At 38.7% G+C, this 14,481-nt stretch overlaps 1 protein-coding gene across 9 annotated transcripts in view; it reads right to left on the reverse strand.

Moving 5' to 3' along the window:
• Positions 1–14,481, reverse strand: part of FYB2 (FYN binding protein 2) — a 109,280-nt gene that overhangs the window by 43,751 nt on the left and 51,048 nt on the right. For all 9 annotated transcript variants that reach the window (XR_012512420.1, XR_012512421.1, XR_012512422.1 and 6 more), the window contains exons 5-6: positions 12,215–12,324; positions 6,389–6,423 (exon numbers count right to left, since the gene is read on the reverse strand). Coding sequence is in view for 6 of the 9 variants with exons in the window: in XM_074380878.1 (XP_074236979.1) it covers positions 6,389–6,423; positions 12,215–12,324 (145 nt within the window). In the remaining 3 variants the exon portion in view is untranslated. The remainder of the gene's footprint in view (positions 1–6,388; positions 6,424–12,214; positions 12,325–14,481) is intronic.

The raw sequence follows: 14,481 nt of genomic DNA on the forward strand, positions 1-14,481 counted from the left end.
CATTTATTCAGGGACTATTGGTTCTCATTTTACACATAATTCTAGCAAATTAGATGCAGCAAATGGTCAAATGACAAGTCAAACAGACCTTGTTTTATATCTTTATTACATGATTTACAGGTTACCAAACCTCTCTGAGCCTTAATGTTGTCATCTATAATATGGGAGCAGTGATATCAGCTCACACGGTAACTACAAGGATTAAGTGCTACTCTATGAACAAGTGCTGTCACATCAGAGGGATTTGGTACGTGCTTGACCACATGAAAAACTCATTGCTAGACACAAAAATACTGACAGTAGGAAAAAAAAAAAAAAAGGAGAAAAGAATACAGAAAACTGACTTGTGATCTGCAAAGGCTCAAGAGCATCTCATAAGAAGATCACTGAAGATGGCCAATTAGGAGCAGCTGAGGATTGCAGCTCCCAGTGAAAGCACAGAGGATGAGGGGATACCGCATTTCCAGATGGATTTTTATTGCCCACAGACCAGGAGATTCCCAGGTGGAAGAGTCCCACAGGTTGCCAGCGCGGCTGTGTTGGCCAGTGTGGCAGTTCTCTACAAAATACACAGGTCCAGGCACTGTTTTAGCTGGCAATTGGAGCTCTGGGAAGGCAGAGTCACCCATTCATCTGATTAAAAATGGGACTGAAACAGGGAGCCAGGCCAGGAGATTCCCGGGCAAAAAAGCCCCACAAATCTCAGTGCTGCTGTTTCAGCCAGAACATTGGATCGCTGCATGGGAAATCACAGTGCCTTTTCAACAGGTGACTGGAACACCTGGGAGACAGAGTCAACCTTTCAACTAAAAAAAAGGCTCTGAGGCAGGGAGCCAGGTGATCAGGCTCAACTGGTCCTACCCCCACAAAAAAAACCAGCAATTGGAAACGCTCTGGGTTGAGAGTTTCACAGCAAGCACAGCTGAACCTGGGAAGGTCCAGCTCTGTGGGGGAGGGCCATCTGCCATTACCGAGGCAGTCCACCACTACTTTGGTAGCCTGCCATTGTTGAGGCAGCCCACTGTTGCCGAGGCAACCCGCCATTACAGAGCTAGGTCACCATTCCTGAGGCAGTTCTAACTACACCCATATAAACAGGACTGCAGGGAAGTTCACATGGCAGCTGGGCGGAGTCCACAGCAGCTGAGAAAAGCCTCTGCAGGCAGACAGTGACTAGGCTGCCTCCTCGCTGGGAAGGGCAGCCCTGAAAAAAAAAAAGACAGCAGCACAACGGAAACTCATAAAGCCCTAACTCCCCAGGACAGCGCACCTGGGGAGAAAAAGGGGGGTTATGAGTTCTGCTGCAGCAGACTTAAACATACCTGCACAGCAGCTCTGAATGAACAAGGGAGATGACAGTTCAGCACTTAAGTTCCTATAAAGGACAGACTGTCTCCTCAAGTAGCTCCCTGACCCCCGTATATCCAAAGAGTCACCTAATAAAGGAGAGCTCAGACTGACATTGGGCAGGTATCCTTCTGGGACAAAGATAACAGAAGAAGAAACTCGCAGCAACACTTACTGTTCTGCAGCCACAGTGCAATCAAGTTAGAACTCAGAATTAAGAAACTAACTCAGAACTGCCCAGCTTCATGGAAACTGAACAATTGGCTCTTAAATGTTGACTGGATAAACAATGAAATGAAGGCAGAAATAAAGATGTTCTTTGAAACCAATCAGAATGAAGACGCAACATACCAGAATCTCTGGGATACATTCAAAGCAGTCTCTAGAGGAAAATATATAGCAATAAATGCCCATATGAGAAGCAAGGAGAGATCGAAAATTGGCACCCTATCATCAAAATTGAAAGAGTTAGAGGAGCAAAATCAAAAACACTCAAAACCTAGCAGAAGACAAGAAATAACTAAGATCAGACCAGAACTCAAGTAGATAAAGACAAAAAAAAAAAAAAAAAACCCTTCAAAAAAATCAATGAATCCAGGAGCTGGTTTTTCAAAAAGATGAACAAAACTAGCCAGATTAATAAAGAAGAAAAGAGAGAATAATCAAATAGATGCAATAAAAAACGATAAAGGGGTTATCACCACAGATTCCACAGAAATTTAAACCATCTTCAGAGATTATTACAAACAACTCTATGCACATAAACTAGTAAACCTGGAAGAAATGGATAAATTCCTGGACACTTGCATCCTCTCAAGCGTAAACCAGGAAGAAGTCGAAACCCTGAATAGACCAATAACAAGGTCTGAAGTTGAGGCAGCAATTAATAGCCTGCCATCCAAAAAAAGCCCAGGTCCAGAAGGGTTTTCAGCCAAATTTTACCAGACATACAAAGAGGAGCTGGTACCATTCCTTCTGAAACTATTTCAAATAATCCAAAAAGAGGGAATCCTTCCCAAATCATTTTATGAGACAAACATCATCCTGATACCAAAACCCGGCAGAGACTCAGCAAGAAAAGAAAACTTCAGGCCAATATCCATGATGAACATAGATGCAAAAATCTTCAATAAAATACTGGCAAGCTAATTGCAACAGCACATCAAAAAGCTTATCCACCATGATCAAGTATGATTCACCTGGGAATGCAAGGCTCGTTCAACATACGCAAGTCTATAAATGTAATTCACCACATAAACAGAACCAAAGACAAAAACCACATGATTGTCTCAATTGATGCAGAGAAGGCCTTTGACAAAATTCAACAACGCTTTATGCTAAAAAACCCTCAATAAACTAAGTATTGATAGAACCTATCTCAAAATAATAAAAGCTATTTACGACAAACCAACAGCCAATATCATACTGAATGGGCAAAAACTGGAAGCATTCCCTTTGAAATCTGGCACTAGACTAGGAAAGCAGGAAGTCAAATTGTCTCTATTTGCAGACAACATGATTGTATATCTAGAAGACCCCATCGTCTCAGCCCAAAATCTCCTGAAATTGATAAGCAACTTCAGCAATGTCTCAGTATACAAAATCAATGTACAAAAAATCACAAGCATTCCTATACACCAATAACAGACTTAAAGAGAGCCAAATCAAGAACGAACTGCCATTCACAATTGCTATAATGAGAATAAAATACCTAGGAATACAACTAATAAGGAACATAAAGGACCTCTTCAAGGAGAACTACACGCCACTGCTCAACAAAATAAGAGAGGAAACAAACAGATGGAGAAACATTCCATGTTCATGGTTAGGAAGAATCAATATTGTGAAAATGGCCATACTGCCCAAAGTAATTTACAGATTCAATGCTATCCCCATTAAGCCACCAATGACCTTCTTCACAGAACCGGAAAAAGCCATTAAACTTCATATGGAACCAAAAGAGAGCCCACATAGCCAAGTCAATTCTAAGCAAAAAGAACAAAGTGGGAGGTAACACACTGCCGGACTTCAAACTATACTACAAGCCTACAGTAATCAAAACAGCATGATACTGGTACCAAAACAGAGATATAGACCAATGGAACAGAACAGAGGCCTTGGAGGCAACACAACATATCTACAACCATCCGATCTTTGACAAACCTGACAAAAACAAGCAATGAGGAAAGTATTCCCTGTTTAATAAATGTTGTTGAGAAAACTGGCTAGCCATGTGCAGAAAGCAGAAACTGGACCCCTTCCTCACACCTTACACTAAAATTAACTCCAGATGGATTAAAGACCTAAACATAAGACCTAACACCATAAAAACCCTAGAAGAAAATCTAGGCAAAACCATTCAGGACATAGGCATAGGCAAGGACTTCATGACCAAAACACCAAAAGCATTGGCAACAAAAGCCAAAATAGACAAATGGGATCTAATCAAACTCCACAGCTTCTGCATGGCAAAAGAAACAGTAATTAGAGTGAATCAGCAACCAACAGAATGGGAAAAAATTTTTTGCCGTCTACCCATCTGACAAAGGGCTGATATCCAGAATCTACAAAGAACTAAAACAGATTTATTTACAAGAAAAAAAGAAGCCCATTCAAAAGTGGGCAAAGGATATGAACAGACACTTCACAAAAGAAGATGTACATGAGGCCAACAAACATGAAAAAATGCTCATCATCACTGGTCATTAGAGAAATGCAAATCAAAACTACATTGAGATACCATCTCACACCAGTTAGAATGGCGATCATTAAAAAATCTGGAGACAACAGATGCTGGAGAGGATGTGGAGAAATAGGAACACTTTTACACTGTTGGTGGGAGTGTAAATTAGTTCAACCATTGTGGAAGACAGTGTGGTGATTCCTCAAGGACCAAGAAATAGAAATTCCATTTGACCCAGCAATCCCATTACTGGGTATGTATACAAAGGATTATAAATCGTTCTACTCTAAGGACACATGCACATGAATGTTCATTGCAGCACTGTTTACAATAGCAAAGACCTGGAACCAACCCAAATGCCCATCGATGATAGACTGGACAGGGAAAATGTGGCACGTATACACCATGGAATATTATGCAGCCATCAAAAATGATGAGTTCGTGTCCTTTGTAGGGACATGGATGAACCTGGAAACCATCATTCTCAGCAAACTGACACAAGAACAGAAAATCAAACACTGCATGTTCTCACTCATAGGCGGGTGTTGAACAATGAGAACACATGGACACAGGGAGGGGAGCATCACACACTGGGGTCTGTTGGGGGGAAATATGGGAGGGACAGTGGGGGGTGGGGAGTTGGGGACAGATAGCATGGGAGAAATGACAGATATAGGTGATGGGGAGGAAGGCAGCAAATCACACTGTCATGTGTGTACCTATGCAACAATCTTGCATGTTCTTCACATGTACCCCAAAACCTAAAATGCAATAAAAAAATAAAAAAAGAAGAGCATCAACTATGTCCACTCGGTCCCTTATATTCAAGAACATGCCAAGTTATTAAGAAAGAAGACATCAGATTCCACTCACTGAGCTTAAAAGACAGAGATGAACACAAAACATATCTGAGAGTTAAGATATTTTAAAATTAAAAATAATCTTATGTTTTACTTAAAATTGGGATAAAATGGGATAAAATTCAGTTACTTAAAGAGTTCACTTGCGCAGAACAGTTTATTATTTGCTGATGTTGCCAGGTACTTGAAGCAGTTTAATAGGCTATTTCTACTCCCATTAGTAGAAATAATAATCATTTGTATTTTTCTAGTGACAAAGTGTATCCACAAATCAATGATTCTTACCAGCATGCATAAGAAAACTAAAACAGAGAGATGAGGCATTTAGACTAAATGTATCCATTGAGAAAAGAGTAGAAACTTAACTGATCCCATTAAAACACTCGGTAAAGGCCTTCTATGAGCCAGGCACAGTACTAGGTACTTAAATACTTGGTTTGCCTTACTTCTTCCAGATATTCAGTGAAACAAGTATTGGTCACTTTACTTATTGAGCATCTACTACTGCAGATGCAGTAACCACAAGACATATGCTTCCTGTTCTCATGGAAAATACACCTTTTCTTTTCTTTTTTCTTTTCTTTTCTATACAGGGTCTCAGTCTGTCTGCTGCCCAGGCTAAAGTGCAGTGGTATGATCTCAGCTCACTGCAACCTCCACCTCCTGGGCTCAAATGGTTCTCCTGCCTCACCCTCCCAAACAGCTGGAACTATAGGTGTGCACAACCATGGCTGGATAATTTTTACTTTTTTTTTTTTTTTTTTTTTTTGTAGAGAGAGTGCTTCACCATGTTGCCCAGGTTGGTCTTGAACTCCTGGGCTCACATGATCTGTCTGCCTTGGTCTCCCAAAGTGCTGGGCTTATTGGTATGGGCCACAACGCCTGGCCAAGAATATACCATTTTACAGAGGACATATCTGAGTCTCAGAGAGGTGAAATACTCTGTTCCAAGCACTTACTAATAAGCTGTTTACTTTCATTTATCTTATATTCATTCTCACAAGGACCTCAGATGTGGCTGCTAAATGGACATTGAAGATCACATAGGCAGGAGTTGAGACTGAGGCCAGCAGTGATTCTGCCTGGGCCGTAATGAGGTTGCTATGCTGCCTCCAGGTGGCACCTGGCACCACATCCAGCAGGAGCCCAGAAAGCATGCCTTAATGGATCTGAAAGCCAGGATATGCCTGGATTGTGCCACAGAACTCTTCTCTCTGAAAGTCACAGTTAATAAAAGCTAGTTGTCACTGGCCGCCACAGAAAAGGGCTATGGATAAATTGGGACCATTTCCTTCCATCCTATCACAGATTTTTGTCTCTGACACTAACAGGGCTCAAAGTTCAGATTCTTAGAAGCTGGAGTCTAGAAAAACCTCAGAAATAGGAGGAAACATGAAAACAAAGACATTTCTTCTCTTATAAAACATACTACTTTAGAATCAACCTTGCATGCTTATTTTTTACCTTTAGTTATAATGTTGATAAGGAGAAACAATACCTTTTGGAGTTCTTCAATTCCAACTTCGTAAGTTGCTAAAATAAACATAAAAATTATTTCAAGGCAGTTTATCCACCCATTTCTTATAGTACCCAGGATTAAAGCAGTTATAAAAGATTGCAGAGTTCAGTTTTCTCACCTTTTAGAACATCAGACTATGTAAGGCTCTATCTACAAAGTCTGGAAATTATGGGGTCAGTGATCATAGTTTTAATTTCTGTGGGGATTTCCAGAATGGAATTTACAGTCGATGACGCGTGTGAGACCATTTCAGTTTCCTGTTTTGGCAAACAGATACGTACTCCATGCTTAAAAGAAAGCACTAAAATTTAGTGGCAGCTCAGAAGGTAAACATGAAAGGAAAGAGAAAGGAAAAAGCTTAAATCCCATTTCAACAAAATGAATTCTCTATCATGCCCCTCCAATGCTCTGTTCCACAGCCATTTTTATTTCCTTAAATACAGCTTGAAAAAACGAGCCCACCAACTAAGGCTGACCCACCTTTCAATTTTTCCAATACTTCTGGGGATTTTATTTAATGACATCACGCCAATCTTAAGTACAGTGATACATCACTTAACAATGGGGATGTTCTGAGAAATGAATCATTAGGTGATTTCATCATCATGTGAATATCACAGAACATATCTACACAAACTTAGATGGTATAACCTACTACCTACCTAGGCTATAGGGTATGGCCTATTGTTACTAGGCAACAAACCTGCATGGCATGTTACGGTAGTGAATACTGTAGGTAATTGTCACACAATTATAAATAGTTGTGTATCTAAACATAGAAAAGGTACAGTAAAAATACAGTATTATCATCTTATGGAACAACTGCTGGATATGCAATTCACTGTTAGCCAAAACATTGTATAGCACATGACTATATTAACAAATACAAGTAGTGACAAGAATTTGAGTTTAGACACAGTCCTGCCACTTCCTACATAGGGTATTTCAGACAAATTACTTCATTTCTTCAAGCCTCAGCTTGCTCGTCTATAAAAATGAACCAATTGGTACCTGCCTTACAGACTTATTGGGGAGATTCAAGGAAACGATGTAAGAAATTTAATATACTTAGCAGAACACTGGACATTGTATAGAAAATGGCATTTTTAAAAATAAAACTGCTTGTTTGGTTTTTCTTTGCTTAAAAGTTATTTATGAAAGTTTTCTCCCTACTGTTAATGAACATATGTGCATAAAAGTAGGACTCCTCCCTCTGTTTTTCTCTTTCTTGCTGCTAAAGTTCTGAAGCTTTAGAAAACTGATCAAATGACATGTTGCATTTCCAAGCTTTTATTATTCTAAACATATAATATGCTGATAAAATAAATGAAATGATAGGTTTTCTTTAGGGACTATCAACATATAACTGTTGGCACAGATCTAAAATGCTACATGGATAATTCATAATATGTTTTTCAACTTGGGTAATTGTACCCATAATATCTTAAATTGGATAATTGTACATTTATTAATACTTTAAAAATACCTGTTTGTGATACAGTTTGCCCAGTATCGATTCCTGATATGAATTTGCTTCCCCATTATAAAAAATGGTAATCTCCTTCTTTCTACCCCAATTTATTTACTTGTCTATGCTTCTCAGAGAACTAACAAATCATGATCTCATTTGCTTCTCCTAATCTCCTGGGGATGGATATTATTACTTACTCTATCTTAGAAATGATGAAACCAAGGCTTGGAGAAGCCTTACTTGCCATGGTTAGTAAACAAAGATAATACACATTCGATTAACAATGTATTCATAATTTGTTACTGCCTTTTAAAATTTATTTTATTTTATTTTTTGAGATGGAGTTTCGCTCTTGTTACCCAGGCTGGAGTGCAATGGCACGATCTCGGCTCACTGGAACCTCCGCCTCCTGGGTTCAAGCAATTCTCCTGCCTTAGCCTCCTGAGTAGCTGGGATTACAGGCGTGTGCCACCATGCCCTGCTATTTTTATTTTTATTTTTGTATTTTTAGTAGAGACGAGGTTTCACCATGTTGACCAGGATGGTCTCGATCTCTTGACCTCGTGATCCACCAGCCTTGGCCTCCCAAAGTGCTGGGATTACAGGCTTGAGCCACCGAGCCTGGCCATTACTGCTTTTTAACAAAGTGGAGTTTCTTTCATGGTAAGCTAACCTATGAAAACTTAGGTAGGAATTCCAACATATATTTCAAGGTAGGAATATAGAGGATAAAGGGCCACATCCCAAAGGGTCAGGAATGGACTAGGAATTATGACAAGAGCATGAGAGTCCTTGCTACTTTCTGCACAGTTATATAACCCTCTCTCCACTGACTAGTTTTATCATGGGGCAGAGAAAGGACAAAATCTGAAGATGGTCCTCAGCAACCTCCAACTGCTAGTGTCATAACATGGTCATGTCTTCACAGTCCTTTGTGCCTTGTCCTCATCCTGTCTGTGTAACCTTGCAAAAGTCCCGTCTCCTCTTTTACACCTGGAGGTGAAATGATTATTGCTAATAAAAATAATAAATTAAAAGAAACTAACATTTTTTATACTTATAGATAGCAGGCACTATGCCAAGCATTTAAATGCATTATTTCATTTAATTCTCATGATGGTCACTACTATTATTCCAATTTTACTGACAAGGAAACAGCCAGTGGGATAAGTGAAGTAAATTGCCCAAGATCACTCAGTTAAGAAATGCTTTCAAATTTTCTTCCATCCATGGCTTTATTAAACAGAATATTATGCAGAAGCATAATAGAACTCTGTCTGAAGGTATCTCCAAGAGTCTCCAGGACTCTTCAAAAAATACTCTGGACCTAGAAGTACGGTCTGCAAAGCACTTGTCTATATACCTCTGAGGACAATTCTGCAGAGCTTTTAGAACAGCCTGAATCATGTATACCCAATGCCAAGTTCTATATAAATGAAACCTCACCAAAGGCACTAGCGCTGAGCTAAGCAGTAAACAGGGATGGTCTTCTTTGTTTTCTTGTCATTGTTCAAGGGACAGAGTCATCCAATGGCAACAGCAAAAGCCAACTACCTTGACCTCTTTCTCCTTCCTTCCCTCTCTCTCTCCCTTCCCCCTCTCTCTCCGTACCCCTTTGAAAGGTATCGTTTAGATGTCTCACCTTTGGTGTAAAAAAATAAAGAGGAAAGATCTATTTCAATTAACTTTTGTATAAGGTGTGAGACTTGGGTCAAGGTTTATTTTCATTTGTCTATGGCAATTGCTTCAACACCATTCTTTAAAAGGCAGTCTTTCCTCTGTTGAACTGCTTTTGCATCTTTGTTAAAAAAAAATAACAATAACAGTTGGGCATATCTGTATAGGTCTATTTCTGAATTCTCAATTCTGTTCCATTGTTCTACGTGTCTCTCTTTGCCAGTGCCATGTAGTCTTGATTACTACACTGATCATTCTTAAAACTGGTAGACTAATACCTCCTTTTTATTTTCAAAACTGTTTTTAGCTATTCTAAATCCTTTGCCTTTCTATATGCATTTTAGGATAATCTTGTCTGTATCTGCAAAAAATCTTACTGGGATTTTTTATAGGGATTTTATTAAACCTGTATATCATTTTGAGAGAATTGACATTTTTGCTGTCAATTTTACTGTGTTGAGTCTTCCAATCCATAAACATGGTATGTCTCTCCACTTATTTAGGTGTTCTTTGATTTAATCAGAATTTTATAGCTTTAAGCTTTTAGGCCTTATCATTCTTTGTAGGATTTAAATATAAATACTTATCTATTTTTAAGCAATTATAAATGATATATTTTTCAATTCCAGTATTTTTGTGTTCATTCCTAACATACAGAAATACAACTAATCTTTTGTATGTTTATTTTGTATTCTACAATCTTTCTGAAATTATTTATTAGTTCTAGGAAGGTTTTTGTGTGCTTTTTTTGTAAATTCCTTGGGAACTTCTATCTAGATAATCATGCCACTGTGAATAAGATAGTTTTATTTATTCCTTTTCTATCTGTATACATTTTGTTTCTTCTGCTTGCTTTATTGTGCTAGCTAGAACGTCCTGCACCATGTTGAATAGGAATGCTAAGAGCAGACATTCTTGCCTCTCTACTTTTCAGAGTCCTCTAGTATTCTTACGTTTTCTTTACATATATAATGCCTGGGGCTTTTAGATGTACTTAGCAAGATCAATAGGAGAAAAGTACGTCTATTCCATCTTCCCAGAAACAAGAGGTCCACTTCACCTGAAATGCGCTACTTGCAGGGGGGTGGATTCTAAGGGTGTCATGTGGTACAAAGAGAGAAGGACCTGGCTCTGATTGGAGCATCCCTTTGGCTCTGTGAATTCTTAGCCTTGTAGAAAGACATATAGTTGGAATTTGGCCCAAATGGTGCCCACAGCCTTTCTTTTCAAAGTGTGACCTGTAGACCAGCAGCATTGGCATCACCAAAAACTTGTTAGAAATGCAGAATTTCAGACCCCACATCGGAGCTGCTGAACCAGAATCTATATTTTAACAAGATCCCTGGGTGACTTGTGTGAACAGTAGAATTTGAGAAGCCCTGCTCTAAAGCAGGGTTCCATATACTCTGAATATAGGGCAGCATTGCCTTTTGGGGGTGTTGGGCAGGGTCAAGGGTTGCTCTTCCTTTGGCTAGTATTTTAAAAACCATTTAGGGGAATTTAGATTGCCCAATCTAAAAGAGAGGCAGTTTTTCTAATAGTTCTCCAACCCCTTATTTACTGAGGGAGAAGAGGGAAATTTCAATAGGTCCTGATCCTTAACTCATGAACTTCCTACGTATGTATTCCCAGGAAAATGACTTTCTTTTCCAGAACCTTGGGGTTCCTGTTTATACAATGAAGAAGTTGCACCAGATGATCTCATTTTAACCCTCCTTCCAGGGAAGTCAAACTTCCTTGAATAAGACGTAGCATAAACTTGCAGAAAGAGCATGGAATTTAGAGGTAGCCTGAGCCTGTTTCACATTGTAACTTTATTTCATGTTATTTTTATGGCCTCATGCAATTAAATCTTTCTGATCTTCAGTTTCCTGTCCCAAACATTAGGGGTGATCAAACCACTCTATCAGCAGGGCTGTACACAGGGAACCTAACACAGAACTACAGTATCCTATAGCGCAAGCTCACTAAATACTAGTGTCTATTTCAGCACTAAAATGTATGCCTTTTATAGAGAACTGGCTGATATTATAGGCAGAACAAGAACATTGCAACTTGTAGAAATGCTACAAATCTCTGTTCCCTCATCTCTTTACTGGAGAGGGTCTCTTTACTCACAAAGAAGTCCTGAGGATTGTCAGCAAAGTCAGAGGCAGGAAGACTTAGCTCTGAGCCAGTGGTCAGATCCATTAAACAAATCCCTTGCTCCTATTCAGACTGAACACAGGGGCCTATTTCTCATGCTCTGTTATCTTACTCTCCACACACCAAGTAACCAGGGGACTTCCAGAAAGACACCAGGAGAAGAGAGATGAAGTTTCTATAGGAAGAGAAGGAAGAAAAATGAATCGTCATATCTTGATTTTCCCTACCACATATCTATAAAGGCAAAGCAGCTGAGTCGATTGGTAAAGAGGAGAAAAGAAGAGGCTGGGAAGGCAGCAACAGGAGTCATGAGATAGCATTGATGCCCAGCTGGATTTATATTTATTTTTAAGAGACCAGACAAAGAAAAGAAGAAAAAGAAAAAGAAATAAGATGGTAGTGCAAGATGGCTGTGCATTTCTAAACTTACAGTTAGCTAAAGGGAAAATACCATTTTTGACACATTTTCATTTCACACAGGGTTACAATATTAATTGGCTTAGCAGACTTACGACCAGCAATTTCTTTTGCAGTGCACAGGTTAATGGAGTTGCCAGAGTATCTCAGACATGAAATTGTTGCCTCATAATTACGTGGTTCTTCAAATTCTGCACTGAAAAGCCTGGAGAAAAAGGGTTATTTAAAATGTAACCTTTTTAAAAACACATTTTAAAAGCTTTTTGTATTTTTTCCTCATTAGAGAAATAATATAAATATGTCTGACCAATACGGTGACCTAAGCATATTTGGGAGGCACACACCCCTACTCTTAATGCATAGGAATTCTAGATGAAATATAGCAATGCAAATACCTTTATAAAGATGATACAATCCACATAGAGATCCACAAAGTAAAATCCCCAGGTGCCAGACACACAGAGGAAACTCACAATTAAAGATGCAAGTAAGAACTGCAGTCAAGGGACACAAAGGGAAATTGAGACCAGATAAAGAGAAATCTTAATGACTGGGCAGCTGGGGATGGAATGTCTGAGTGAGAACCATAAGCCTCATCTGAATGGGAAACTGAAATGGAGCTATCAGCATCAAGTCCAGAGTTCCAATATGCTGTTCCATCTGTAAAACAGGTACTAAAACATATCCATCCACTCTCCCGGGGAACGAACTTGGAAGTTAGCTATCTAACTATGGGTAGAGGAACTGAAAGAGTCACCAGTGAGAAATCAGAAACTTGAAAACCCAGCACCAAATACATAGGTGGGGTATAATATACAATCTGTCTATTTCAGAGACACAAAGCCAGAATTGATGCTTGAAATCTGAATCCCCCTTGTAAAGGCAAATCTGAAATTATTCTGTAAAGATGCTTCCGTAATCCATGGCACCTGTAGTTTCCAAAGAAAACAAATTCTCACTCAAAACAAGCTGACAGTGAAAACTGAAAACCATACAAGGAAATGATCTGCAATAAGAGAGTCAGAAGGTATAACTAATGGGGGACCTAAATAATAGAATAACATGAAAGTTAATTTAAGATATATGTGTTGTAAGCATTCAAAGAAATAAAGTGAAGAATAAAAACCATTAGGTAAAAACAAGAGACCGAGGATAAAGAACACCCTATAGATTTGGAGAAAGGAGAAAGGAGTTATAGAAATCATAAAATATAGTTCTTAAAAAAATTTTTTTTTAATAAAGATGGGGTTTCACCATAGTTGGTCATGCTGGTCTTGAACTCTCAACCTCAGGTGATCCGCCCGCCTTGGCCTCCAAAGTGCTTGGATTATAGGCGTGAGCCACTATGCCCAGCCTAAATATAGTTCTTAAGAGAAAAAAATTAATGTGGAGGTTGAACAGTAGACTAGATGCAGCAGCAGAAGGAATTGATGAACTATTATTATTATTATTATTTATTATTACTATATATTTTTTGAGACAGGGTCTCACTCTGTCACCCAGGCTGGAGTGTGGTGGCACAATCTCAGTTCATTGCAGCCTCAACCTCCCAGGCTCAAGCAATCTGCACACCTCAGCCTCCTGAGTAGCTGGGACTACAGGAGTGTGCCACCACACCTGGCTAATTTTTTTGTGGAAAGGAAGTCTCGTCATGTTGCCCAGGCTGGTCTCGAGCTCAAGTGATCCACCTGCTTTGGCTTCCCAAAAGTACTAAGATTACAGTCATGAGCCACAGGCCTAGAATTGGTGAATTATTTAGATATGAGAACATTGCCCAGAATGTAGCATAAAGAGATAAAGAGATAGAAAATATTTAGAAAGAAGAGAGAGGGAGCATAGAATGAGAAAGTCCAACATACATATATTAAGGATTCTAAAAGGAAAGGAGAAAGAGAATGATGAAAATGAATCAATATTCAAATTATAATAGCTAACCTATTATTTTATATAATAATAATATGGAAGGTAGTGGAAGAGGGCTATGAAAATTATTCTCAAGTCTTTGCATTATTTAGGAGCAGGACAAAGATTTTGATTAACATTAAGACTTTGTAAATTATAGATGTCAAAATTTAATCATAACTATTAAAAAGAATATAAATAGAGTATTCAACTTCTAAACTAGTGGAAGGAAAATATGCAGTGAAAAGACTTAAATATTTTTTAAATGAAGGAAGAAAAAATACAATTATAGAAATTGCATAGTAAATCTTAATTGGGAAAAGTCCAAATAGGTCAGGGATTGCAACAAATGCAGATAGATTAAGCTATTCCAATAAAATAAAGAGTACCTGAATTGATATACTTTGTAAAAGCAGCAGACAAGCCAAAGATCCAAGCTAAATGGATGGAAAAGAGATAA

This window comes from Saimiri boliviensis, chromosome 11 (genome assembly GCF_048565385.1).
Source record: "Saimiri boliviensis isolate mSaiBol1 chromosome 11, mSaiBol1.pri, whole genome shotgun sequence".
Taxonomy (NCBI): domain Eukaryota; kingdom Metazoa; phylum Chordata; class Mammalia; order Primates; family Cebidae; genus Saimiri; species Saimiri boliviensis.